Source organism: Thalassophryne amazonica, chromosome 8, assembly GCF_902500255.1.
Source record: "Thalassophryne amazonica chromosome 8, fThaAma1.1, whole genome shotgun sequence".
Lineage (NCBI taxonomy): Eukaryota > Metazoa > Chordata > Actinopteri > Batrachoidiformes > Batrachoididae > Thalassophryne > Thalassophryne amazonica.
This window is the reverse complement of record NC_047110.1, coordinates 78,269,233-78,294,725: the sequence shown is the minus strand read 5'-3', so window position 1 is coordinate 78,294,725 and position 25,493 is coordinate 78,269,233. Positions and strand designations below refer to the sequence as shown.

The 25,493-nt window shown below is 39.5% G+C and overlaps 2 protein-coding genes and 1 long non-coding RNA gene across 5 annotated transcripts in view; 1 reads left to right on the top strand and 2 right to left on the bottom strand.

Moving 5' to 3' along the window:
- The window catches only part of eea1 (early endosome antigen 1), a 47,416-nt gene extending 39,332 nt beyond the window's left edge, over positions 1-8,084 (bottom strand). The window contains exons 1-9 of one of the 3 annotated variants that reach the window (XM_034176789.1): positions 7,936-8,084; positions 4,597-4,674; positions 4,370-4,482; positions 4,194-4,248; positions 4,024-4,089; positions 3,849-3,879; positions 3,663-3,767; positions 3,275-3,396; positions 1,242-1,397 (exon numbers count right to left, since the gene is read on the bottom strand). In XM_034176789.1, the coding sequence (XP_034032680.1) occupies positions 1,242-1,397; positions 3,275-3,396; positions 3,663-3,767; positions 3,849-3,879; positions 4,024-4,089; positions 4,194-4,248; positions 4,370-4,482; positions 4,597-4,674; positions 7,936-7,959 (750 nt within the window). In that variant the 5' untranslated portion in view covers positions 7,960-8,084. Of the gene's footprint in view, positions 1-1,241; positions 1,398-3,274; positions 3,397-3,662; positions 3,768-3,848; positions 3,880-4,023; positions 4,090-4,193; positions 4,249-4,369; positions 4,483-4,596; positions 4,675-7,935 lie in introns of those variants that run through there. The other 2 variants (XM_034176788.1, XM_034176791.1) reach the window with 2 other exon arrangements.
- LOC117515966 lies at positions 294-16,433 on the top strand. The gene is made up of 3 exons (XR_004562270.1): positions 294-508; positions 1,837-1,839; positions 16,423-16,433. It is a non-coding gene; the product is annotated as an uncharacterized LOC117515966 (long non-coding RNA).
- ube2na (ubiquitin-conjugating enzyme E2Na) lies at positions 11,303-25,098 on the bottom strand. The gene is made up of 4 exons (XM_034176793.1): positions 24,953-25,098; positions 22,347-22,593; positions 19,599-19,739; positions 11,303-12,791 (listed from the first exon to the last, which is right to left on the bottom strand). Exons 1-4 carry the CDS (start codon positions 24,980-24,982, stop codon positions 12,724-12,726), a joined length of 486 nt encoding a protein of 161 aa, XP_034032684.1. The 5' UTR covers positions 24,983-25,098; the 3' UTR covers positions 11,303-12,723.
- Between the last annotated feature and the right edge of the window lie 395 nt (positions 25,099-25,493).

The following is a 25,493-nucleotide window of genomic DNA, read 5'->3' as shown; positions in this document are numbered from 1 at the left end:
GGGGGAGAAGGACCTTAGAGAGGTGACCAAGAATCTGATGGTCACTCTGTCAGAGTTCCAGCATTCCTCTGTGGAGAGAGGAAAACCTTCCAAGACAACCATCTCTGCAGCAATCCACCAATCAGGCCTGTATGGCAAAGACACACGGCAGCCTGCCAGGATGGTGCCAAAAGGCACCTGAAGGACTCTGGTCCCATGAGGCAAAGACTGAACTCTTTGGTGTGAATACCAGGTTGTTTGGAGGAAACCATCCCTACAGTGAAGCATGGTGGTGGCAACATCATGCTGTGGGGATATTTTTCAGCAGCAGGAATTGGGAGACTAGTCAGGATTGAGGGAAAGATGAATACAGCAATGTACAGAGACATCCTGGATGAAAACCTGCTCCAGAGTGCTCTTGACCTCAGAATGGGGGGACGGTTCATTTTTCAGTAGAACAATTTCCCTAAGTACACAGCCATGATATCAAAGGAACAGCTACAGGACAACTCTGTGAATGTCCTTGAGTGTCTCAGCCAGAGCCCAGACCTCGACTGAACATTTCTGGAGAGATCTGAAAATGGCTGTGCACAGACCCTCCCCATCCAACCTGATGGAGCTTGAGAGGTATTGCAAAGAGGAATGGACAAAACTGTCCTAGTGGCATCATATTCAAGAAGACTTGAGGCTGCAATTGCTGCCAAAGCAGCATCAACAAAATATTGAGCAAAGGGTGTGAATATTTATGTACATTTGATTTCATAGCTTTTTTTTTTTTTTTTTTTTAATAAATTTGCGAAAATTGGGAAAAGCACTGTGAATACTTTCCAGATGCACTATATACTGAAGGGGTTTGTGGATTTTGAAAAAATGGTGCAACCCTTTCTGTTTTTCTCCATAGGATAAGCATGACGTATACTGTGTAATGTTTTCTCATTGTGCACTTTAAGGCAACGTGGCAATAAACTGTAGACACGTCAATATGTAACTCTTTCATCTGGGACTGCCTGACAGAAGCCAATAAATACTTCTCTGTTAATGTGTTTGGGGGAAAAGAACAGCCCATGAGTACAATTTCACTGGTCTCAATTTCTGAAAAATATATTTTTTATTATTAATACTACAATCCTATAAAAGAAAACAAAGGCTGGACCGTAATCTATGTGGTCATTTAGATATTATTTGGAAGAAAAGCCTAGTGTGAAACTCAGTGAGCCACCTTTGACCAGCAGTCACATCCTGAACACAGTCGGTCACCTCACCTCTGAGTTAGCATAATTAGCCTGCAGCTGCTCATAGTGGCTTTTGAGGCGTTCAGACTCTTCTTCCTTCTCGCGTGTCATGAGGTCCATCATTGTCTGCACTTGCACCAGTTCCTTCTGCAGTACCTCCACATCTTCCACTCCGGGCCGCTGCAGCTACAAGGCAGAACAGATCGACTTTGTGAAAACCATCGTGTCACAGCAGCAGGCAGGAAAGCTTTTGGTTTGCTCATTTCAGTCAGAATGACAGGTTGATTTAATCCTTTAATGATCAAAGCACCCATTAGCCATGTAACTGTCCTCATGTGGATCAGTGACATACTTGAAAAGCCCTTAGAGATTTTGCCATAAAGAGAAGAGGGAGGTCAATATACCAATGCTTACGATTTTGAAATCATTAATCATTGACTGTAGTGATGGTCAGAAAGAACAGAGCGAGGGGCTGCTCTGTAATGTAAGTGACCCACTAGTCCCTGTCATGGACTTTCACCCACAAGTCTAAGCCAAGGTGAAGTAAGGGGTGGAACTAATGCACGCAAACAAGATTTTGCTGCTCTTCTTTCATTGTTCAGTGTCTCTAGTGCTGCAGTTTTAGCAGGTAAAAATGTGTGCGTCCACTGTTGAAATAAAACTGTGTGGGACAACAGCAGCCATTTTCTGCACAGCAAAATAGCAAATATGATTGTACTGTCAATTATGATTATGTAAATGATAGCTGTTGAATGACTGATCAGAATGATTCCAACTGGATTACTTTCAGATTAGAAATTCATCTAAAACATAGTTACTGACAGTTGAGATGTTCAGATATGTGCCTCCAACAATGCACATTTTAACAAGAGCCTTTATTGTCATTGTACACACACACAAATATATATATATATATATACACACATACACACACACACGTATGAAGAGTTTAGATGCAAAACCCAGTATCTTCAAAACCAAAGATTTTTAGTAGAGGCCAACATGTACTTGGCTGTCATGGGGACCATCAGTGTGCAAAATATGAAAGAATTTGAACAAACTGTTTTCATTTTATTGATGAAAGTCTGTGCATTTCCGCATATGGTTTCCTTTAAATCTCCATTTTCAACTGCATTTTTCTCCATTTAAAAAAAAGTACTTACTGGGTTTTACATCTGAACTCTTTATATACACAACAAAATTTGTCCTCTGCACATCTGTCCTCTTTCCCATCCCAATTACAACACAATCTAACCATTAGCAGCAGTGGACAGCCACAGTCCAGCACCCGGGGACCAACTCCAGATGTAGTGATGCTGCCTTGGTCAGGGGCAGAGAAAGGAGCAGACCCTAAATAAGCATGTTTTGATTGTGGGAGGAAACTGGAGTACCCGGAGGAAATGCAAGCAGACACAAGGAGAACATGCAAACTCCACACAAAAAGGCCAGGAAGCAATCCCATGACCTTCATGCTGTGAGGCACCAGTGCTAATCACTAACCCACTGTGCCGCCAAATAAATGCTTACATTTAGGGATCAGAAATAATAATTTCTTTATTTGTCATTGTACATACTGTAACAGGTTTTGTTTAACCATAGCACAGATTTACCAATGTTTCACAATTATACTGCCAGACACATTTTGAAAACAGTTCGTGTCAAACAGCTGACTACTGTATATTAAACTTTTCTTGAAGACCTTCCCTCCATACCACCACCAAGTCATTCATTCATAATTTTATTTTTTAACTGTTTGCGATTATGTGCATTTAGAGACCACTGCTCTGCTTTGATACACAATCAGTTGTTTTGACACAAATTCGTTGGTTGTATTTCAGTTGTTTCCAGAACACTGATGAAGGCTTTGTCTGGGTGTGAACTGTATTCTTCCAAAAATCCCAGTGAAACGCCTTTAACGGAGTCCAATCAGAGGAATTTAGGTCACATTCCAAAAGTACAACAGTAAAAAAAACAAAAAACAAAAAAGCTATACACAAACTACCAAATACCCCAAAACCACATGATGAGCTTAAACCCAGACAAAATCATAACATGCATTGTACCAGTTCTGTGTGGAGTCTCTCGTTCTCCTTCTTCTCTTGTTGCAGCTGTTCGGGCAATTTGGTAAGCCTCTGGTCAGCAGCCTCCCGTAGGCTCTTCTCCTCATCATAACGGGACTTTATGTCTGGACAATTCGACAGTTCATTAAGTCCACTTAATAACAGCCAAAACAAAACAAAACAAATACCCCATTCAACTACAATTTGCTGATGTGATTCAAGGAAAAAGCACCACCATGTTAAACATGCAAAACCAATCAATTTGTGCTGTATCTAAAAATAAATACATAAAAACCCAGAGGGACCTGATTTGTGTTTCATTCTGCTCAAGCGTAGTTTCCAATGCAACACGAGCGTCCAGGCTCCGGGCCTGCACCGGCCACACACTAACCTACTATCTCTGTGGCCAGCTGGGCAGCCTTCTGCTCATACAAGTCTTTCATCTGCTTGATGTTGAATTTTTCCGTCTCCACTTCATTTAACTTCCTTTCGAGGACTGGGGAAAGAGTGACGACAGCGCTCAATGAGCAAAGTCATCTTTTTTCCAATCATGTATTTCTGATTGCACTTGACTTACCAGAGTCCTCTGAGCTCATCTGTCCATCATTCTATGGAAACAAGTCAAGAGAGGAACACTGACATTTACAGCAAGAATAAGGAAGACCTCTTCAAACTTTAGCAGACTGTTTTATAAACTGAAAGGTGATACTCTTCATAGTTAAATTAGTTCAACTGTATCTCAAAGGAATTACTTGCTTCAGCTGCCCTTGGACTTTGTCCAACTCTTTCTTGAGTTCTCCAGAGAACCATCTCTCTTCCTAATGGAGGAGAAATCAGACATAGATAACCATAATTAATACTTTACATGTTGAGACAATTCACACAAGTGTGTTAAAGCTACTGAACATCAATTCAACCCAACCTTGAGTGATGCATGCAGGTCCTGAACCTCTTGTCTCAACATTGTAAGGTCTTCCCTTGAAGGAGGAGAAAACGCAATCACAAAATTTCAGTAATAACATTCTTCATCAGAAATGCAATGTCAGTTAGATAACCAGATCAACCCATGAATACAGAAAACTGGGAGGTTAATCTCACCGGCTGGGGCCAACGTTAGCGGGAATATCTCCCGTATCATGGAATAGCTCATAGTGTTTGAATAGTTCCTCTGCAGAGTTGTGTGACTTCATACACTGAGGACAAATGAAACCCTGAACACAGCAACACATCATCAGAACAAACTGTGTAACAATAACTGATCAGCTATGAATGAAAGGTAAAGAACAGAAGAGTCATCAACTAATAGAGGGAAGCACAGACATTACCTCAGAAGTCTGATCGTGGTTAATGTCTGTGGTGGGCTGCTCCGACTCTGCATTCTGGGAGCCTCCTTTCCCAGGAGTCTAGACGAGAGAATATTTACTTGTACTTCATATAAAGTGCATCCACAAAGTATTCACTTTTTCCACATTTTATGTTACATCTTTACTCCAAAATGGAGTAAATTCATGTTTTCCCCTCAAACTTCTACTCACAACACCCCATAACGACAACATGAAAACTTTTTTGAAATTTTAGCAAATTTATTAAAAATAAAAAAAACTAGGGAACCCACATGAACAGAAGTATTCACACCCTTTGCTGGGGTATTGTGTGTAGAATTTTGAGGGGAAAAAAAATGTAATCTATTTTGGAATAAGGCTGTAACATAATAAATTGTGGAAAAAGTGCAGTGCTATGAATACTTTTGGATGCACGGTATCTACTAGCAGTGCACCCCGGGGGATGCCCAGACATGACATTTCTGTTTGCTTCACCTGGTAGTCCAGGTTTATAGATGATAGGTTACTGTATTAGACAGTGTATTGGTTAGAAAATAACTTTAAAAACAACAACAAAAACAAACCCACTTAATTCATATGCTTAAAAAGATAATTGTCTGTATTTTTTCAATGGTATTCCAGTGCATTAGTTCATGTAATCACCACCAAGTGGCATTCATGTCATGCAAAAGTAGAGAAGGAAGAATATGAATGATTTATATGAAATTATTCTCAGCTCATGTACATAATGAAGGTATTCCATGTATTCTGAATGATAAAATGAATGTTATGATGCCCCTTTTGTTGGCCTGTAACGAACAATGTGAAAGTTTTTCCATGGGTACACCAAAATATTGCTGCCTTTTATATAAAATATGTTAACAAACTTGAAAGAAGCATTCCCAAATCTGAGCCCATAGTACTCTGCTTGATAAAAAGGAAGTTTCTCCTGAGAGATGAGAAGAACATGCAGCCCAAGGAAAGCAGTATCTTCGGTTCTTAATCATGAGTGATTGAAAAAATGGAATGCGAGATCACTAGGTGGACTAGGGTGGCCACTGCTTCAGATGCTTATGATGAAATCTCTAGAACTCTCACAAGCTCCTAATTTATCAGTTGTGCAACCTTTAACAAACATTAACCTTGCTTCAGAGTCAGACTGCACAGACAGTCTGTGTTTAGCCTTTAACCAGTATGTTAAAGTTCTTTTGGCATATCCATTTTTGATCATGGTGGCCACAGCAGATCCCTTATGGATCTGCATGTTGATGTGGTGCACATTTTATGCCATATGCCCTTCCTGTTGCAACTCTGCATGGAGAATAGGCACAGGGGGTCTTAAACTGGGAACCTTCTGTTTTGGAAGGAAGTACAAGTGCATGTAACTCATAAAAATAGCTTGCTGGACTCATGAATATTTCCATAACTTATAGTAAAGGGATGAAAACTTATGCATGTAGCTACACATTTGTGTTTTACATTTGCAGTATGGGAAAATTCAGATTTAAAACAGCAATGTACTACAATACATATGCCTTTGTCAACTAATTTTCAACTTCAGAAGAAAAGCAAAAATGTGTCATAGTGCATCGCACCATCCACAGATTTTACCATACAGGTTAATGCGAACAACAATTAATGTAATCGATAGTTATGCATTAAACTGACACACTGTCAATGCTGCACGGTCATGTGACGGTGAAAAAGTGAGCTTGCATGAAACATTTCCAGCTATTTAAATAATTGCAGAGGCAGATTTTTATTGTAATGGCTTGTTTCCTTTTGTGTTGCATTTAAAGACCTGAACTAAAATGATTCATTTCACTGATATGAAATGCAGACGTGCAGTCTATATATTATTTTTAATTTCGAGCCAATCTGCAGTGAATGTCACGTTGTGTTTGTTTGGGCTGATGATACCTTGCATGAGTGATTAAGTTCAACATGGGTGTGTTTAGAGCAAAATACTTTGTTCCCTTTGAATGCTATCACCTTGTAAATGGTAAACAGACTGCATTTCTATAGCACATTTCCATCAGCATCAGAAGCTCAAAACACTTTACAATTATGCTTCACATTCACCCATTCAAACAATGTCAGGGTGCTGCCATACAAGGTGCTCAACACAAACCGGGAGCAACTAGAGGATAGGGCCCTTAGTGATTTCCTGGTCTGGCTGGGTTATGAACCGAGGATCGTCTGGTCTAAAGCCCAACGCTTAACCACTAGATCATCACCTTCCTTCCCAAATACAGAATATACAGGACCACTGACTGTGACTTTGTGGGCTTTTATTTGCATGAACTGCTTGACTCTTTACAAACACAAACCACATAAGCCTGCACAACACTGTTTTGTTTTTGTACCGTTTGAACGCCTTCTAATTAACAATGACAGAGCAAATAAATGCGTGTAAATTACTATTTTGTCAACGTGGTCTCCTTTTAGCAGTCCACACACGTGTTCATCAGGAAACATACCACTCATCCATCCAACAAACTGCTTCCCAACCCCATCTAATATCTGTAGTTTGAGGTAGTTACGGAAATAAAACTGTAGATTTAATTCTAAACTAATATTGTCGTGGAAACGTCTGGGCACAAAACGACATTCAAAAGTTGCTGTTGTAAATAACATTAAACGTTTTGTTTACATGACGCGGTTCGAAATGCCTTATGGTAAATATAGTCCTGAATGGAGGGCTAGCACTGTAGCCACAGCTAAAATGTGTTCAAATGATGGTAGTTTCTCCCATAGCATAGTGGCAAGTTGGCGATTTAGTAAACCTGGCACACGTCAACTTTAATAACAGCTCAGTTAACGAATAGTTACACTGTGCTGTCATCCAGCTGACAGAACTACAGTTAGCTTAAGCATGTGAGTAAATGACTCACAGTACGCCAACAACAAACCACGACTATAAAAATGTTCAACGCCCAGATATGTCAGCTTACTGGCCAAAATTGTTCTTCAACCACAGTTCAGACACATTCGCTAAATAAGTTACTGCACCACATTACACAGCCATGTGGCCTACCTAACTAGCCTGTCAAAAATGACGCTAGCGTCAATCAATTGATTAGGTAGCACGAATTGCTAACCGTGTCTCGCCCACACACGCGATCGCTCGATATCATTTCCAAACTCTAACGAGCTGGCGGAGTTTTGTATTCCGACATACACAACGCAAAACACTATCACCGTCCGCCCGCGACATCTGGAGTTATAATTCACGCGTCCCTACTCGGAAAACGGAAAACATTGGCCTGCTTCTCTGGCTAAGGGAAAAAGAACGGATTTTAACAAAGTGGCACACTTGGCTGTGACGTTCAAGGAGCTTACCATTTGAAGTATCCTTCTGAGCATGGCCTAGATGATGTTTGTTCCCACTCAAAATTTTAAAGCCGTTTTCCAAACGTGGAGTTTAGGTCGCTGTAGACAAGCACCTGACCAAGCCCAGACAGCAGCAGAATGGGCGGGGCCAGAAAGAGGCCGTTCGATCAAGAAAGTCTGTTTCTACACATTTTAAACAAGTTTCACTCTTAAAATAAAAAATAAATAAAGTACAAAAACTGACCTGTGTTCAACATCATACATTTTAAACAAACAAACAAAAAAATACACTTAAAAAACACACATACAAATAAGACGCACATATAAAACACTCAAGTCCTAGTAGCGTGGATGGTCTTTTTTTTTTAATCATTGGAAGACCTCATACACAAGATTGTATAGAAGAGCCGTTTCATCTTAACAAAAACCGTCAGTGACTGAATGGTTTAAAATCCCTATAAAGCTACAGTGTGCAGGATTTAGTGTCATCTAGTGGGAGGTTGCAGATTGCATTACACTGTCACCAATCACAGTTTTGATTCCCTCACATTTTCACTTCTTTGGAGACATGGAATCAGGCCCAATTGTCTTCCATTATTTTAAGCAATATGTATGATCTGCCATGCCACAACCGTGAGCGTTCTCTACCAGAAGTTACGGCTGACTCCGCTTCTTTTATGTCTGTTTTCCAGCTGTCATGCAAAATGTGAATGAGGCCCGCTCCCATGCAAATATGAAGAGCTCATTCTAAGAACACACATTGAGCCATCGTTACAGGTTTCTGTTAATAAAAAGTAAGTCCCTTTGGCTGCTCCATTGTTTTTGCACTCAGGAATTGGCACAGGTTTTACACTGGATGCTCTTCCTGACGCAACTCCACTTACATGGAGAAATGTGGCAGGGGTGGGATTTGAACCCGGAACCTTCTGCACTGAAACCAAGCGTATTAGCCACTTGGCCACCACCCCTGCTTACATGTGATGTCTTAGTTGTTTATTTTTAATAAATTAGCAAAAAAAATGAAATTTATTTTTTATGTTGTCATTATGGGTTGTTGTGAGTAGAATTTTGAGGGGGAAAATGAATTTACTCCATTTCGGAATAAGGCTGTAACTTTACAAAATGGGGAAAAAGTGCTGTGGTTTCTGTTAATGAACACCCCTAAATTCTACACAGTGTAGCTTTAAGTAATTTCAAAAATGGACTTTAAACCAAATGGTGCCAGTCTTTGAGGTTAAAAAAAAAAGACTATATTTAAATAATTATGGTTCAAGGCTTAAATCAGCTTTTTATGTTGGCTACAACTGCCATCAACATCTACTATAGATATATAAAGTTAAATTTAACAAACACTTAAGCACCTGTGTGTTGGATCATGATCAAAGAAACATACCACAAAATGAAAATGTATAGCTGATGTTCTCTCACAATGCAAGAGATACACCTTATCTGAGTGACCCAATTCAATTCATTACATTTATACAGCGCCAAATCACAACAAAGCTGCCTCAAGGCGATTCACACAAGTAAGGTCTAACATTACCAACCCCTAGAGTGACCCAAGAAGCCTTTTCACTTGACAGTCATTCCAGCAGCACCAAAGGATTCTCCAAAGAGACCTAGTATCAAAGACATCCCACCGTAGCCTTTGGTTAGAGCCCGAGTCTCACAACCACAGAGTAAGGCAAAAAACACCAGGACAATAAAGATTTGGACCTCCATCCATCAACCTAAATGGTCAATGCAATATTTTTCTTAAGTCTGAATTAAAGCTAAATTTCAACAGTATGCACACTTCTGAATTCTTTCAACTTTTTGTGGTGTAGAGGTAGTTACAGTAACTACTATTCAAACTACCAGTGGACCTGACATTTTTTTATTTTTTTCCAGAGACGCATATTCTTTGCCACTGTTGCAAGTAAGCACTTCCTCTGAACATATGAAATTCATTTTTAATGCAGCTCATATATGATGAAGCTTACATGAATTTTAACTGCCAAAGAGTAAATGTAAAGTCTCTGTGACTACAAGAAAACTAACAGATGCGGAATATATAGAAATAGCACTCCACTGGACATTCGTTTAACACGCACTTTAACGTGATGCTCGCTTTAATCCAGCAGATGTCACTATTGAGCAGTGTTTTAAAGCTTCGAACACGGAACCGTTTTTGGACAGACTTTAATAACCGGAAGGGTGCTAACTAAACATTTAACATTAATCTTAAAATTCTAAAGAGTGCTGCTTGTGTTCACACAGAATACATTTACTCATCAATAAACACGCACAGGCAACCATATAACATATTTTATTAACATAAAAAGTACCTTTCCCATAACATTCTCAGAGCGGGAATTAATTTGATCAAGAGATAAAATATGGATTTGTGAATTGAAATACAAAAATAAAACAGCAATCATGATAGACGAAGAAAAAACAAAACAAAACACATTGATTGTTACAGTATGGCTGTAGTAAATGTGGATCAGCCCACCACCACCCACATCAAACCATGAACACTTTAAATATGTCTATGTGAACCAAATGCTATGGAAAGGACAAACCACTGTCTTGTAAAACTTTAATATAATGACAGAAATTCATATTAGTAACGTTACAACAAGTCACATGTAGATTTTTAAAATATTTATATAGATAACCACATGTACATGGCAAAAATAAAAAGGGAACACCAAGCTTTTTCAACCTAGTCTCTACTTTAAGATGTTTGGGGGTAATATTTTCACTCAGAAGAAAAGCAAATCTGTGCAATATCGTCTGAGAATGCAAACAGTCACAGGCGTTTTTTTTGTGGACGAAATGCCAATATGATACAAAAGTTTTACAGATCCGCCTAAACCTGTGTCCAATTGGACAGGGTCTAAAGCAGGGGGGTGGGCAATCATGTGCCATGAAGGGCCAGACACTGCAGGTTTTCCTTTCTACCAATCACCTCAGCAGGTGATTTCAATGATGATCAGGTGTTTTCAATGATGATCACGTGTTTATGTTCAGGCGAGAAGCTTATCAGCAACCCACCTGCTGAGGTGACTGGTAGAAAGGAAAACCTGCAGTGTCTTGGCCCTCGTTGCCCACCCCTGGTCTAACCTATTGTATGTTATTGGGCAGGGCAATTTATAAAAACAGGTAGACCACTTCTTGGCACCTCTGCAAATGAATGGTTCTATAAGACACATTGCAAACTGTAATGCTTCAGTGGACAGCAGTGAGGTAAACATTCATGTTTACCTGTAAGGATCCCCTCCATACTGCCAGACACTTCTAATGGCATTTTCAATTTGGTGTATCGATGGTTTGGGTCACTGAGCATATTTAAAATGTTTTATTGCGCATTTAACAGAATATTCACATTTCTTTATCTACCATTTAATATGGGCAGAAATGCTCTGGATACAAATATTTTGTCGTACATGGCCAATTCATAAATGGGTAAAGGAGTAGCGCATAGGCAAGCCCCTGTGTGTCCTGGGCAGGACAAATGAAACCCAAACACATCCTTTACACACCTACTCATCAGGCTAACCTGGGTTCAGGTGTTTTATTATTAAAGTATATTATTTTGGACTGGGTGATTGTTTTCATGAAGGTTTACCTGGATGTGGGTATTAAAAATCATGACCTTCTTATTACCTCACTATGGAGCGTTAGGCTTAGTTTGGAGTTAGCATCAGCTAAGCTACAGCACCTGGTAACACTGCGAACAGTTCAAACAACACAAAAATTTCACTCAATGCAAATACTGTAGCACATTTTAGATGATTATATTAGGACACTTAACTGCACAATAAGCTATATTATTACATATAATTGTAATAAAATGCTTATAAAAGGACAGACAGTTGGTTCATAACAGCTAGCAGCCATTGCTAGCAGTCTGTGCAACTGAAGGTGGAGTTTGGAGTCAGCTGATAACACACTGTCTACAACATAACGTGACCATGCCCCATATTATACATAACTTTACAGCTTAAAACATCTTAAACTAAATAGTTACAATAAAAAAAAATAATAATTCTAAACTCACCCAACTGACAGTAGTCATGGAGTAAACTTAACTAGAGAGACAAAAATACATTTTTGTTTTGTATTTCACCAGGCAATAAACATGTATCCTTCTAAAGTTGGACATTTTAACATGAAATTCTGGCAATGTGCTCCTTTTGCAGCCATTCATGAAACTGCAACTTTTTACATTTCTGGGGGCTTTGTGTATATCAGAAATGTCTATGTAATCTCATGCCCAGGCACACTGCTAGTAATATACAGCCGATGAGCCAGCAATGGTGCTTGCGTTTTAAATCAACATCGCACCCATTAATTTTGTTTTTGTTCCTGATGAAAAGAGGAACCCCAAAACATCTATAAATACACTTTTGTTGAAAAATTCTGGATATCCCCCTTTAAGAAAAGGTCCAAGCAGTCACACAACACACGTGACAGCACAGGCTAACTTTTGATTGGTCAAAATTGTATTTAATAAAGCCAAACACAATTACAAAGATTTGTGATTGTTGATGTGGCCTGTTGTGTCACCTGTACAACTTCAAACTGTATTGTATATATACAATAGACCAATAGGATGTAGCCGTTTAAATAAACAGCAACACAAAGAACAATATTTAAAATAAAGAAAAATGTCATATTGCCCACATCTACCCAGTCATTCCTCAGCACCTTACACCTAAAATATGGAATGTAGAATACTCCCTCAAAAAGCACTTTTTTGATGCAGTAGTTGAAAAGAGCTCTTGGTAGAACAGGGAACTGATTTTACACTCAGTTTCCACATGCTGGTCCTTTTTGCACTGCTCTACTTCCAGCATACTTTCTGGTCCATTCCCTGGCTGCAGAATAAAAACCAGAACATGAGTTATGTAATGTCTCTGAATCACAGTTATATGGAAACCACTTTAGTGGCTGTGTGCAGGAGAACCTGCGCCCGCTCAGTTGTGTCTCGCAGCAGACTGACGTGTGCTCAGTCCGTGTGGCGCTCGTCAACACAAGGTCACTCACAAGTAAGACTTTCATTTTGAATGACTTTTTCTCCAGTCGTGATCTGGACTTTCTCCTGTTAACGGAGACCTGGTTGAAAATAGCGCCTTTTCTGAGCTCCCCCCCGCCCCCGGCTGCTCATTTTTCAGCTCCCCGCGAGCATCACGTCGAGGCGGGGGTGTGGCCACGGTTTTTAAAGACAGCTTTAAATGCCGATTTTTATCTTCTAATGCCTACTCCACTTTTGAACTTCAGTTGTTTGTGATGGAGTTCGACTGTCCTGTGCTCTGTGCTGTTGTTTATCGTCCACCAAAATTTAATAAGGATTTTATTCAGGAGTTTTCTGAGTTTCTGGCAGATTTTATCCCAAAATATGATACATTTTTGGTCTGTGGTGATTTTAATATTCATATCTGTTGTCCTTCTAATCAGCTGGCTGATGATTTTAAAAGCCTCCTGAACTCTTTTGGTCTAACACAAGTTGTGGATGGACCAACACATAATCTTGGACACACCTTGGACCTGGTTATTTCTTTTGGGCTCTCAGTTTCACTTAAGGATATATCAGACATTGCTATTTCAGATCACTTTCCTGTTATTTTTGAATTTATTGCTCCTCCATCTGCTAGTAAGCCACTTGTTCCTGTCTCTCGCCACCGTTTGGTCACCTCCTCGACAGCGGGGGACATTACTGCTGCCTTCACGGACTCTCAGTTTTATGCCATGAATGGACTGGTTTCTCCATTACTCCCAGATAACATCCTCTCTTCTTTCCACTCTACATGCACAGTAATTTTGGACTCTGTTGCACCGATGCGTTGCAAATCCAGGAAATCAAAATCCGACCCCTGGTTAAATGCCACGACCCGTGCCCTCAGGCAACGCTGCAGACAGGCGGAGAGAAAATGGAAAAATGACAAACTACAGGTGTCTCTGGGTTTTCTGAGGGACAGTCTGACTGACTATCAGAAGGCTGTGAAGGAGGCAAAAGCACAGTATCTGTCTCATATTATTTCGAGCAGTTGTCATCGTCCCAGTGTGTTATTTCAGACTATAAACTCAGTTGGAAATCCACACACCTCTGTTTTGATGGACGCTACAACCACAACCTGTGAGGAGTTTCTTCAGTTTTTTATTGATAAGGTTGATAAGTCAGACAGAACGCTGATCAGAACTGTAATGCTGAGTTGTCTGCTCCTCGTGCACATTCTGCTGTGCTCGAACAGTTTGAGTCCATTTCTTTTGCATCTCTCGCTGATGTTGTAAAACACATAAAATCTACAAGTTGTCCTTTTGATGTTGTTCCAGCTAAGGTGCTGAAGGAGGTTTTTAATACTGTTGGGGCGGGTCTCCTAACTTTTATCAATGCTTGTCTTAGATCAGGGTCTGTTCCAGCTGCTTTTAAACATGCTGTGGTTCGACCTCTTCTTAAAAAACCTCACCTGGACTCATCAGTTTTATCCAATTTTAGACCTGTGTCTCATCTGCCATTTCTATCTAAGGTTTTAGAAAAGGTTGTCTTTTTACAGTTACAATCATTTTTAGAAGACAATCTCATCCTTGAAAAATTCCAATCTGGGTTTAGATCGCGACACAGCACTGAGTCAGCACTTTTAAAAGTTCATAATGATATTACTCTGTCGGTGGATGCAGGGAATCCTGCTGTGCTGGTTCTGTTGGACCTCACAGCAGCCTTTGATACTGTGGATCACACAGTACTTGTTTCCCGGTTGGAACATTTTATTGGCATTCATGGTACTGCACTTAAGTGGTTTAGATCATATTTGGCTGAAAGGAGCTTTTCTGTCATGATTGGGGACCTTTCCTCATCAACTGCTCCTCTGTGCTGTGGAGTGCCGCAGGGATCTGTCCTTGGGCCGATTCTATTTTCTTTGTACATTCTGCCATTGGGGTTAATTATAACCCAGCACAAGCTGTCCTTTCATTGTTATGCAGATGATCTGCAAATCTATCTGCCAGTGAGGACTAATGGGAGTGATGCTTTGTCATAATTATTTAATTGTATTCGTGATGTAAAGCAGTGGCTGTCCCAAAACTTCCTTTACCTGAATGATGGTAAAACTGAGATCGTGGTGTTTGAGCGCACTGGCATACCAAATGTGGTAACACCAAATTTTGGTGCTTTGGCTAACTATGTAAAACCAGCTGTCAAGAATTTGGGAGTGATATTTGACAGCTGTTTGAGGTTCGATCAACAGATAAATTCTGTTGTCAAAGCTATTTTTTTCCAACTTCGCCTTTTGGCTAAAATAAAGCACTTTCTCAGTAGACGTGATCTTGAGACAGCCATTCATGCTTTCATCGGCTCCAGACTTGATTATTGTAATGCACTTTATTCGGGCATTAATCAGTTGTCTCTTGCACGTCTCCAGTTGGTGCAGAATGCTGCTGCTCGTCTTTTGACAAACACTTTTAGACGTGAGCATATTACGCCGGTCCTGTACTCACTCCACTGGCTTCCAGTTCGTTTTAGAATTGATTTCAAAATTTTAATGTTGGCCTTGCACCTCCCTACTTGTCTGAAATTTTAACTTTGCGCACCTACAGTAGGACATTAAGGGCGTCTGGCCAGCTTTACTTAGATGTTCCAAGGTCAAGATATAAACGCTGGGGTGATCATGCTTTCGCGGTAGCTGGCCCGAGACTGTGGAATGAGCTACCTCTTCAGTTACGTACTATTCCTGACCTAGCACTTTTTAAATCTAAGTTAAAGACTTATTTATTTAAACTGGCTTTTAACACTTAGTGGGGAGCTGACATGTTCTGTTATTTTTATGTTCTTTATGTGTTGTTTTAAAATTTTATTTTATGTGTTTTATTTTTTGTAAATTTGTGTTTTTAATGTTAAGCACTTTGGACACCAGTCGGTGCTGTAAAGTGCTTTATAAATGTTGATTGATTGATTGATTGATTGACTTTATGCCTTTAAGTGAATTCAAGAAAACCTTTGATGCAAGGTAACTGGAAAAACAACCACAGTAAAACTTGCCTAAAACGCCATCGTATAAACTGGATATTTGCACTCACAGGACAAAAGCAATGCTTTTGAATGGTTTTCCATGTAATAAACACTGTATAATCACAGATTTTGTATAATGCATTTTTGCTCACATCAGACAAAACATCACGTCTGTTTGCAATGTATTTCCATTAAAAATCCCTCAAATATACCGGACAGAGCAGTTTGGGCGTGCCCAGTAACAAAGGTACGAAATGAAGTTCAGCACACACAGTCGCCGAGTCGAGGAAAGTGAGTACCATATTTCCATGATTAAAAGGCCAGGCTTTTTTTTTTAAAACCGTGCTCAGACCGCACCTAAACAAGGCAGGGTGCAATTCAAGGTCGGCGATTATTAACAAAATGCTGCTTGCTGCTTTCACTGTAATATGGTGGTAAGTTTCACACATAATCCTGAGTGTGGTGAACCAAAGGCAGCCACTTTAGATCAGAGCCCTCTGTAGCGCTGTGAACTAGGGCTGCCACGACTAGTCACAACTACGTCAACTATTGAAACTGTTGACAATTAATTTAGTAGTCGATGAGTCATTTATTTTATTTAAGTCTTTGTTTTTCTCTCAATTCATAGTTTTAGGCAGCGAGCCATCCTGCGGTCATTTGGACGTTCAAATTTTGAGAAAGATGGCCAATTAAAAGGGCCATCAGTGGCCGCCTTGTTCAAAGTCATCTAATGAGCAGTTTACCGAAGGAGCTGTTTGTCTATGTGTATGTGCGGAGTCAACTAGCTGCAGACTGCGAGGGATGGAGCAGATGGGGGAGGGAGATTCCAGAGGCACGAGATGTTACATTCTGCTAAGAACCATCAGTGAACGTGAGACAACGAGCGCGGAGCGGAGAGAGAGGATTTTAACCTGAGTGAACATGTAAAAAAAAAAAAAAAAAGTGGAGCTGCCTTTACTTGTCTCTGCTCTTTCTCTACCGGTGCGGGTCCGACGGCACCGCCCTGTTCACACCATGTGTGTGTCGTATACTGAATTTATGAGATCATGAGATGAAATAAATGGTCAAATATCCTTCAAAAATGACAATATATAAATGAACTGAGCAAAAATTACGCATACACGGGTTTAAAAAAAACCTGCTGTGGAGAAGCTGTGCAGTGATGTTCAGAGGCACAGATCACTAAAAGCAGGTGAGAACTCCGAACTTTAACAGCTGTTATTTTCCAAAGGTACGCATTTGCTCAGTCTTGAGCTTAAGGTAGTGTTCAAGCACAAAACGTGACTGATGAGGAGAAAAAAAGGATGACTTTATAAAACTAAAACGAACTCGAGCCAATAAAAATACAAGCTGCTGATTTTTGTTATTTTTCAAAGTTATTAAGCTGCAACTATATGTTTTAATTATTTCAAAGTCAGTTACCTCTTTTTTATTCTGATTTATTTATACAAAAAATACGGGGATTCAAATCAACCTGCATTGTTCTGTTCAGTTTATATCAAAGTTTTCCTGCACATCTGTGTATTTTTCCTTCTTTATAAGAGTTTGGTGTTTGCTTTTGCTCCAGAAAGATTTAAAACAATAAAATGTTCACACTTTTCTTTATAGCAGTTCTGTAACTTCAGAAATGCAACAGAAACAACCACAAATCAGAAAAAGTTGGAACTATATGTAAAATGAAGATAAAAATAAAAATGTTGCACTATTCCCAGTTTCTCCACTCACAGAAGCCAATAGTTCTTCCAGAATTGTGCCTTGGTGGCTTCCCTCACTTGTCTCCTTCCAGCATGGACATTTAGTTTTTGAGAACTGCCTACCTGTCACAGATTTACTATAAAGTACCACACTGTTTGTATTTCTGAATGAGTGATGTAAATGACGTCTCAGAAATAGTCACTGATTCGGAAATGTTTAAGTTTTCATCGTCTGACTTCTCTCGGAAAATGCTGCAGGCCTTAAATTTAGGAAATTACGTATGATCCGACTAGTCGACTAAACGCAAAAATAATCATTGACTAGTCGACTATCAAAATAGCCGTTTGTGGCAGCCCTACTGTGAACCCTTCTTGTAGCCCGACGAGCACCTGCTAAACTTACCGAAACCACAAAGGGCTGTGATTTTTCCGTTTTACATTTTCACTCCTTCCTCTCCCGTCATATTTTAAAAGTTTTTGCAGTGTGCACGCTGATTACATTTCGATCATGGATCAAAAACGTTTGACATTAAAGTCTACAAAAATGATCTACTTTGCAACACAGAGTCAGAAAAAGATGCTCAAATGACCCACAATTCATGGAGGAAATTGTACATACCTTACAGTTAATTTAGAGGTTGATGATTGTATAAAGAAGTGGCGCTTGAGGGACAAATTAATCTAGAAAAAGCATCTGTTCCAGTGGCAAATTGCATAAAGACGTGACAGAGAACTTTAAAAGGGTCACGCGCACATTGACGTCATTGAATGGCCACAGAGTTATGGAGCTGCAGAAGCAAAAATCTGGTTTTAGAATTTTATGGTCCCACTCGGCAGTGAACTTAGAAAAAAAAGAATAACTCAACAAAATGTAATCTTTTTTAATGCACATAATGTCCGGAGCTTATTTAAGGTAGGCGTTTATTTTTTTCAGACAAGGTTTTAACCCGGTCATTACATGAGGCAGGTCCCATTTCAAAGTCAGGCTTTTAATCATGAAAATATGTAAGCCTAATTGGTGCTGGGGATTGCCTGTAGATCATTCGGCGCCTCCTGAATGTAACTAATCTGTTAAATACATATAACAGATTTTGTCCATTTTACACGTATAATGGATTTGCCCGGTTTATACATAGAACAGATTTAGATTATAATGGACAAAATTCACTAGACCATCACTGGGGGAGGTGATGGTCTAGTGGTTAAGAGTTGGGCTTGAGACCAGAGGATCCTCAGTTCAAATCCCAGCCTGACTGGAAAATCAGGGCCCTTGGGCAAGGTCCTTAATCCCTTAGTTAATCCGGGTGTGTAGTGAGCACCTTGTGTAGCAGCACCCTGACATCGGGGTAAATGTGAGGCATTATTGTAAAGCGCTTTGAGCATCTGATACAGATGGAAAAGCGCTACATAATTGCAGTCCATTGACTGGTCCACCTGAATCCATTATATGTGAGTTTTATTGTACATAGTATAGAAGAGGCATTATACTCTAGCCTTATAAATATGCTCAGTTCCATTTCTCTCAGTATTTGCAGTTTTCTTGATGCAAATTTCCTCACGTATGAAGTGCAAAAGTCAAATGGGACCCTTCAATTTTCTCATTTCATTTGATAAATACTGGACATATACAAAAACCTATTTCTAACATTTCTAGATGTTCTTTGAGTCACTCCTGTTTAACTGCGCTCTGGTGCAGTACAGTGGATATGTAGAAAGTCTACATGTCTTTGGGCTTTTACACATTATAATTTATTTATGCCATTAATTAAAAACAAACAAAAAAAAACCCAAATGAGAGTCTTGTCAAAAATTTCCAAACAGGGAAGTATTATTATTCGTATTATTATTATTATTATTAAGTATTATTATTCGTGACGCTCACAGACAGTTTTCTTTAGACATGTTCGGGGATGAATATGCTAACATTTCCAAGTCATTGAAAGTGTCCCTCCATTGTGCCCAACCAGACAAAAGCAGTCTCTCACCTGTCATAATGGCTCTGGCTTCATTGTGTTTCCACATATCTGCGACATCATTGTCTAGGGGATCATCAGGGTTGGGTGCGCTTAGTAAGGCCTGGATTGATAACAGCACAGTTCGGATCTGCAGAGCTGGAGACCATTTATCTGTCAAAAATGGCAACAGAGAAAGCAATTTAATGAAATACAAAGCTGACCAAGAAAAGCAGGAACTTAAGACAGAAAGCATGCTTAAAAAAAAAAAAAAAAAAAAAAAAAAAAAAAAAGGAATGGTAAGAAGACTGTGTATTTTAAGTACCAATGGCAATAAAACAATGGTGTCATGAAGGGAGCAGTACAAATTTTCAATGAGATGTTAAGTGAAATACCAATGAAAAATTTTAAAAGCACAAGTGAACATGAAGTCTGCCATTCCATTCACAGATCAAACACGACATTTCAACGCCCACAAGAGCCTCAATTATGGACTTGGTCCCAGCTACGCATAGTATGACCCTTCAACACCACCCTCCAAAGAAAATACCCTTGGTGTCTGTGGTGGTTTATTGTTTTCTAGAGATGAGGATCCAATCAGCTTCCCCACTCTCCCCCTTTATAATTATACAGTCTTCCGATGGAAGGCAAATCAAAGTTCCAGTCCTGCCACCAGCCCCCCAAACAGATGGTACCTGCAGGCTGGAGGTACGCCTACCATTGCTCTAAGTGTCTTCACATTTACTTCTTCAGCCAAAGCAGACACCCATTTTTACAGCTGGGTGGACTGGGACAATGCAGATTAAGTGTCTTGTCCAAGGATACAGACAGGTAGCATGAGCAGGTCTCAAATACAGGTCTACATATTGGCATACCAAGCAGTCATGCACTGCAAATGGGCTGCAGTGTTCAACAATTCATCATTATAGGTGGTGCATATTTGCTTTCACAAATCCTGTTTTATAAAGTATCCCATAAGCTACAACCCCAATTCCAATGAAGTTGGGACGTTGTGTAAAATGTAAATAAAAACAGAATACGATTTGCAAATCCTCTTCAACCTATATTCAATTGAATATACCACAAAGACAAGATATTTAATGTTCAAACTGATAGACTTTGTTGTTTTTTGCAAATATTTGCTCATTTTGAAATGGATGCATGCAAACACATTTCAAAAAAGCTGGGACAGGGGGAACAAAAGACTGGGAAAGTTGATGAATGCTCAAAGAACACCTGTTTGGAACATTCCACAGGTGAGTGTCATGATTTGGTATAAAAGGAGCATCCCCAAAAGGCTCAGCCGTTCACAAGCAAAGATGGGGCGAGGATCTCCACTTTGTGAACAACTGCGTGAAAAAATAGTCCAACAGTTTAAGAACAATGTTTCTCAATGTTCAATTGCAAGGAATTTAGGGATTCCATCATCTACAGTCCATAATAGTAAGTCCCCTCGGCTGCTCCCTTGTTTGCACTCGGGGTCACCACAGCAAATCCAAGGTGGATCTGCATGTTGAATTGGCATAGGTTTTACGCCGGATGCCCTTTCTGACGCAACTCCACATTACATGGAGAAATCCATAATATAATCAGAATATTCAGAGAATCTGGAGAACTTTCTACACGTAAGTGGCAAGGCCGAAAACCAACATTGAACACCCGTGACCTTCGATCCCTCAGGCAGCACTGCATTAAAAACCGACATCATTGTATAAAGGCTCTTACCACCTGGGCTCAGGAACACTTCAGAAAACCACTGTCAGTTAACAGTTTGTCGCTACATCTACAAGTGCCAGTTAAAACTCTACCATGCAAAATGAAAGCCATACATCAACAACATCGAGAAATGCCGCCACCTTCTCTGGGCCTGAGCTCATTTGAAATGGACAGACACCAAGTGGAAAAGTGTGCTGTGGTCTGATGAGTCCACATTTCAAATTGTTTTTGGAAATCATGGACGTTGTGTCCTCTGGACAAAAGAGGAAAAAGACCATCCAGACTGTTACCAGCGCAAAGTTCAAAAGCCAGCATCTGTGATGGTACGGGGGTGTGTTAGTGCCCATGGCATGGACAACTTACACATCTGTGATGGCACCATCAATGCTGAAATGTACATCCAAGTTTTGGAGCAACACTTGCTGCAATCCGAGCAACGTCTTTTTCAGGGACGTTCCTGCTTATTTCAGTAAGACAATGCCAAGCCACATTCTGCACGTGTTACAACAGCGTGGCTTCATAGTACAAAAGTGCGGGTACTAGACTGCTTGCCTGCAGTCCAGACCTGTCGCCCATTGAAAATGTGTGGCACGTTATGAAGCGCAAAATACGACAACAGAGACCCCGGACTGTTGAACAACTGAAGTCGTGCATCAAGCACGAATGGGAAATAATTCCACCTACAAAGAGTGTCCTCAGTTCCCAAATGCTTATTGAGTGTTGTTAGAAGGAAAGGTGATGTAACACAGTAGTAAACACATCACTGTCCCAGCTTTTTTGAAACGTGTTGCAGGCATCCATTTCAAAATGAGCAAATATTTGCACAAAAACAATTATGTTTATCAGTTTGAACATTAAATATCTTGTCTTTGTGGTGTATTCAATTGAATATAGGTTGAAGAGGATTTGCAAATCATTGTATTCTGTTTTTATTTACATTTTACACAACGTCACAACTTCATTGGAATTGGGGTTGTACACAAAATGTTCAGATGAAGAAAAGATGAGAAAAAAAAATATAATATAACATTGTTATCATAAAAGTGACCTGACATCTTAACTTACCTTTCAAAATATCCAAACATATTCTTCCCAACTTGTCTACATTGGGATGATATATTTTGGTTAGGAAGCGCACTTTTGGAGCCCCCATGGGATACTCTTCTGGTAAAAAGAGTTCAAGTTTAAATGTGCCCCCCTCAAATGGTGAGTCCTGAGGTCCGGCAATAACCACATGAAAGTAACGGCAGTTGAACTCATCTGGCCTTGCTATAATACCCGGGGCAGGCTCACGAATCAAACGCTGTGTTTCCTAGTGAGGTGGGGGAGGGGGGGATAAAAACAACAAAAGTTAAAAAAGAAAGAATACAATTAAGTATACAAATACAAGGCATTCCACATTTGATAACAATTGAAAAGCAGTGCCCTGTGTGAAGGTCATTTAAAAAAAATTTCCTTGATAAAATAACCGATTACTGTTTTGTGGAAGTAAACGGTTTGTCTGCCTCTGATAATAGTTTAACAGCTGTACTAGACCATGAGCTTCCAGTGTAATGATTAATTGTACATTTAGTTACTTATATACATGACTGAGAATATCATTAACAAAAGCCATTTAAAATTACAGTAAATTATGTGAAAATAAAGCAAGTCCCCAATATTATTTGTGACCTGATCATTTTGAATGTAACTGTATGACATTCCTGAAATGTTTCTCATACCCTGCAAACAAAACCCTGCAGTGAAAACACAGACAGGAGAACCCCCAAATCCACCCACACAGGGGGCTCAAAGGAAATGAAATGAAAATATCTTAACTCTAATGCTTTTATTGGCATTGAACATACATCAAAAATTCTCGACACAATCCAAGGACCAGTGAGCAGCCATAGTCCTGTACCTGGGGACAAACTCCAGCTGCAAAGGCCCCGCTTTGGTCAAGAGCAGAGAAAGGAGCAGAGCCTAAATGAGCATGAGCACGAGCAGTGCTCATGCTCATGCTCATGTGAGCATGAGCACTGCCACATACAGTTCCCAGCACTACTGCCTTTTCCCACCAACACCAGGTTTATGTCCCGTATCAGCTAGGCTGGGACTGGGGATATGGAATCGTGCTCCGTCTGAAGTCACATTTTTCTTTTAACACCATTACGAAACATCTCGCTGATGTCAGCATGCAGGCACATCACATGCGGTCAAAGGTAACTTCTGTTCTTTTCAAAAGCTCATGTATGAGTACACACACACCCTCCTGCAGACGGCATTAAAATGCAAATAAAATATTGTTTATGACTGACTGACTGAATTTATTCTGCAACATCATTATAAACATACAGATGTGAATATATCAATGATACACAGATAACACAATAAAGCATAAACACTTATGTCTATTGTGGTCCTTGTGAAATTATGTGACAAAATAGAGGGGCTTGATTGAACATGTACAAATTGTACATAATAGGATTTTAATAATTAATGTAAATAATGAATTGGTGATACATAAATGAAATAAATTGAAATTGATATGGGCAGGAAATGGGGAAATAAGTAAGGAGACTATACATGAATCAAAGTGATCATTTTGACATGTTCATCAAATTCTCTAATGGAAACAATCAACCCTCTCCTTAGAGATGGTGAATGGAATTCTTAATTTAAACAACTGCTCCATGATAGGCTCACACACACCTGGTATTTCTAATTATGAAGCACAACTTGAGGAGCTGACATAGAATTTTGTTACTGGCATGAGAATTAAACAAATGCTATGCCTAATGCTATGGCATACCTAAACCTGTAAACTGGCAATACGGAATTCATAAGTCATAAATTTGTGTGCTATAAAGTTTCACAATAGTACATAAAAAGGACACTTCATACATAAATAGAAAGACAAAAATGGTCATAATTAATTTTAAATCAAACAATACCAGGTGAGAGAATCGCATGACTTGGAAAATGATTCCATATACGTATTGACCTGTTTGAGAAACTATACTTTTTGACATTAAGTCATACGATCATTCGTAACCTCTAAGGCTCTTATACGTTCTTGTAGTGCAAACTTGGCTCAAATGACTCAATTCCAATGATAACTAGGTCAACCCTAATTCTTGTATCTATAAATGCATGTACATTCCTAGCTCTCATTTCATCTGACTTAAACCATGCATTTCCTGCTTGGGCAGTGTTGTAGTGTAATATTCAGGACAGTGAACTTTGAATACAGTGTCTTGAGTTCAAATCTCAGGGAAACCTAAATAAGAATTTGGCGTTTTAAGGGCGCACTCAAAAGGTAATTTTGGCCATATATACGGATAGAAAAGTTAAGAGATTACCGTCAAAATCACGACCTATACGGCTAAGCTACCCGGCTAGCTCAATTAGCAAACCCAAGCCTGAGCTAGATTTTAATCATGCTTGAAAGCATATTCAATGAGGTCAATTCGTCACATACCAACTTTAACTGGCATTAATAATAATAACAAATTTGTAATCAGATTTCAGAGCATATTACAAGTACCAACAAAACGGAAGTAGCGATAGTAAGTGCAGGCTAAGTAGCTGGGCACAAAACTGTTGGCCACAACTTAGACTTCGGTGTATGTACGATCGCTGCGCTCCTACAGAAGTCACAAATACTACTATCTGAAATGTCAAACACTCACCTTTACAATTCTGCGGGGTAATGCTGCCATTTTTATTTCAAATACAGCCTTTTTGCACTCTCGGTGCCGCTTAGTTCTTTAGCATCGACAGCAGCGCTCCCTCAACTTCCGGGTTTTTGCATCATAACTGAATGATCATGACGCTCACTTTTTTCTTTTTTTAAACACACAACTAAGGGTTAGGGTTTCCATGTTTTTGTTTTTGAAAATAAAATTATTAATTGTGGCTAAACAGAACTGTAACTGCATAATTTCGAAAACATAAAAGACAGGAAGTGGTGACCAAGTGGTTTCTTTATGTAATGTGGAGTTGCCTCCGGCGTAAAATTTGTGCCAATTCAACATGCAGATCCACCTTGGATTTGCTATGGCGACGCCGAGTGTAAACAACGGAGCAGCCGAAGTTTTTTTGTTTGTTTTTTGTTGTTTTAATGGATGTAATTTTTTTCTAAAATGTTAATCAGATTGATAGTTTCAAGTTAACATCATTAAATTGTGTAAAATGTCAGCCAATGTAAAGGAACTCTCTTTCCTGAACATT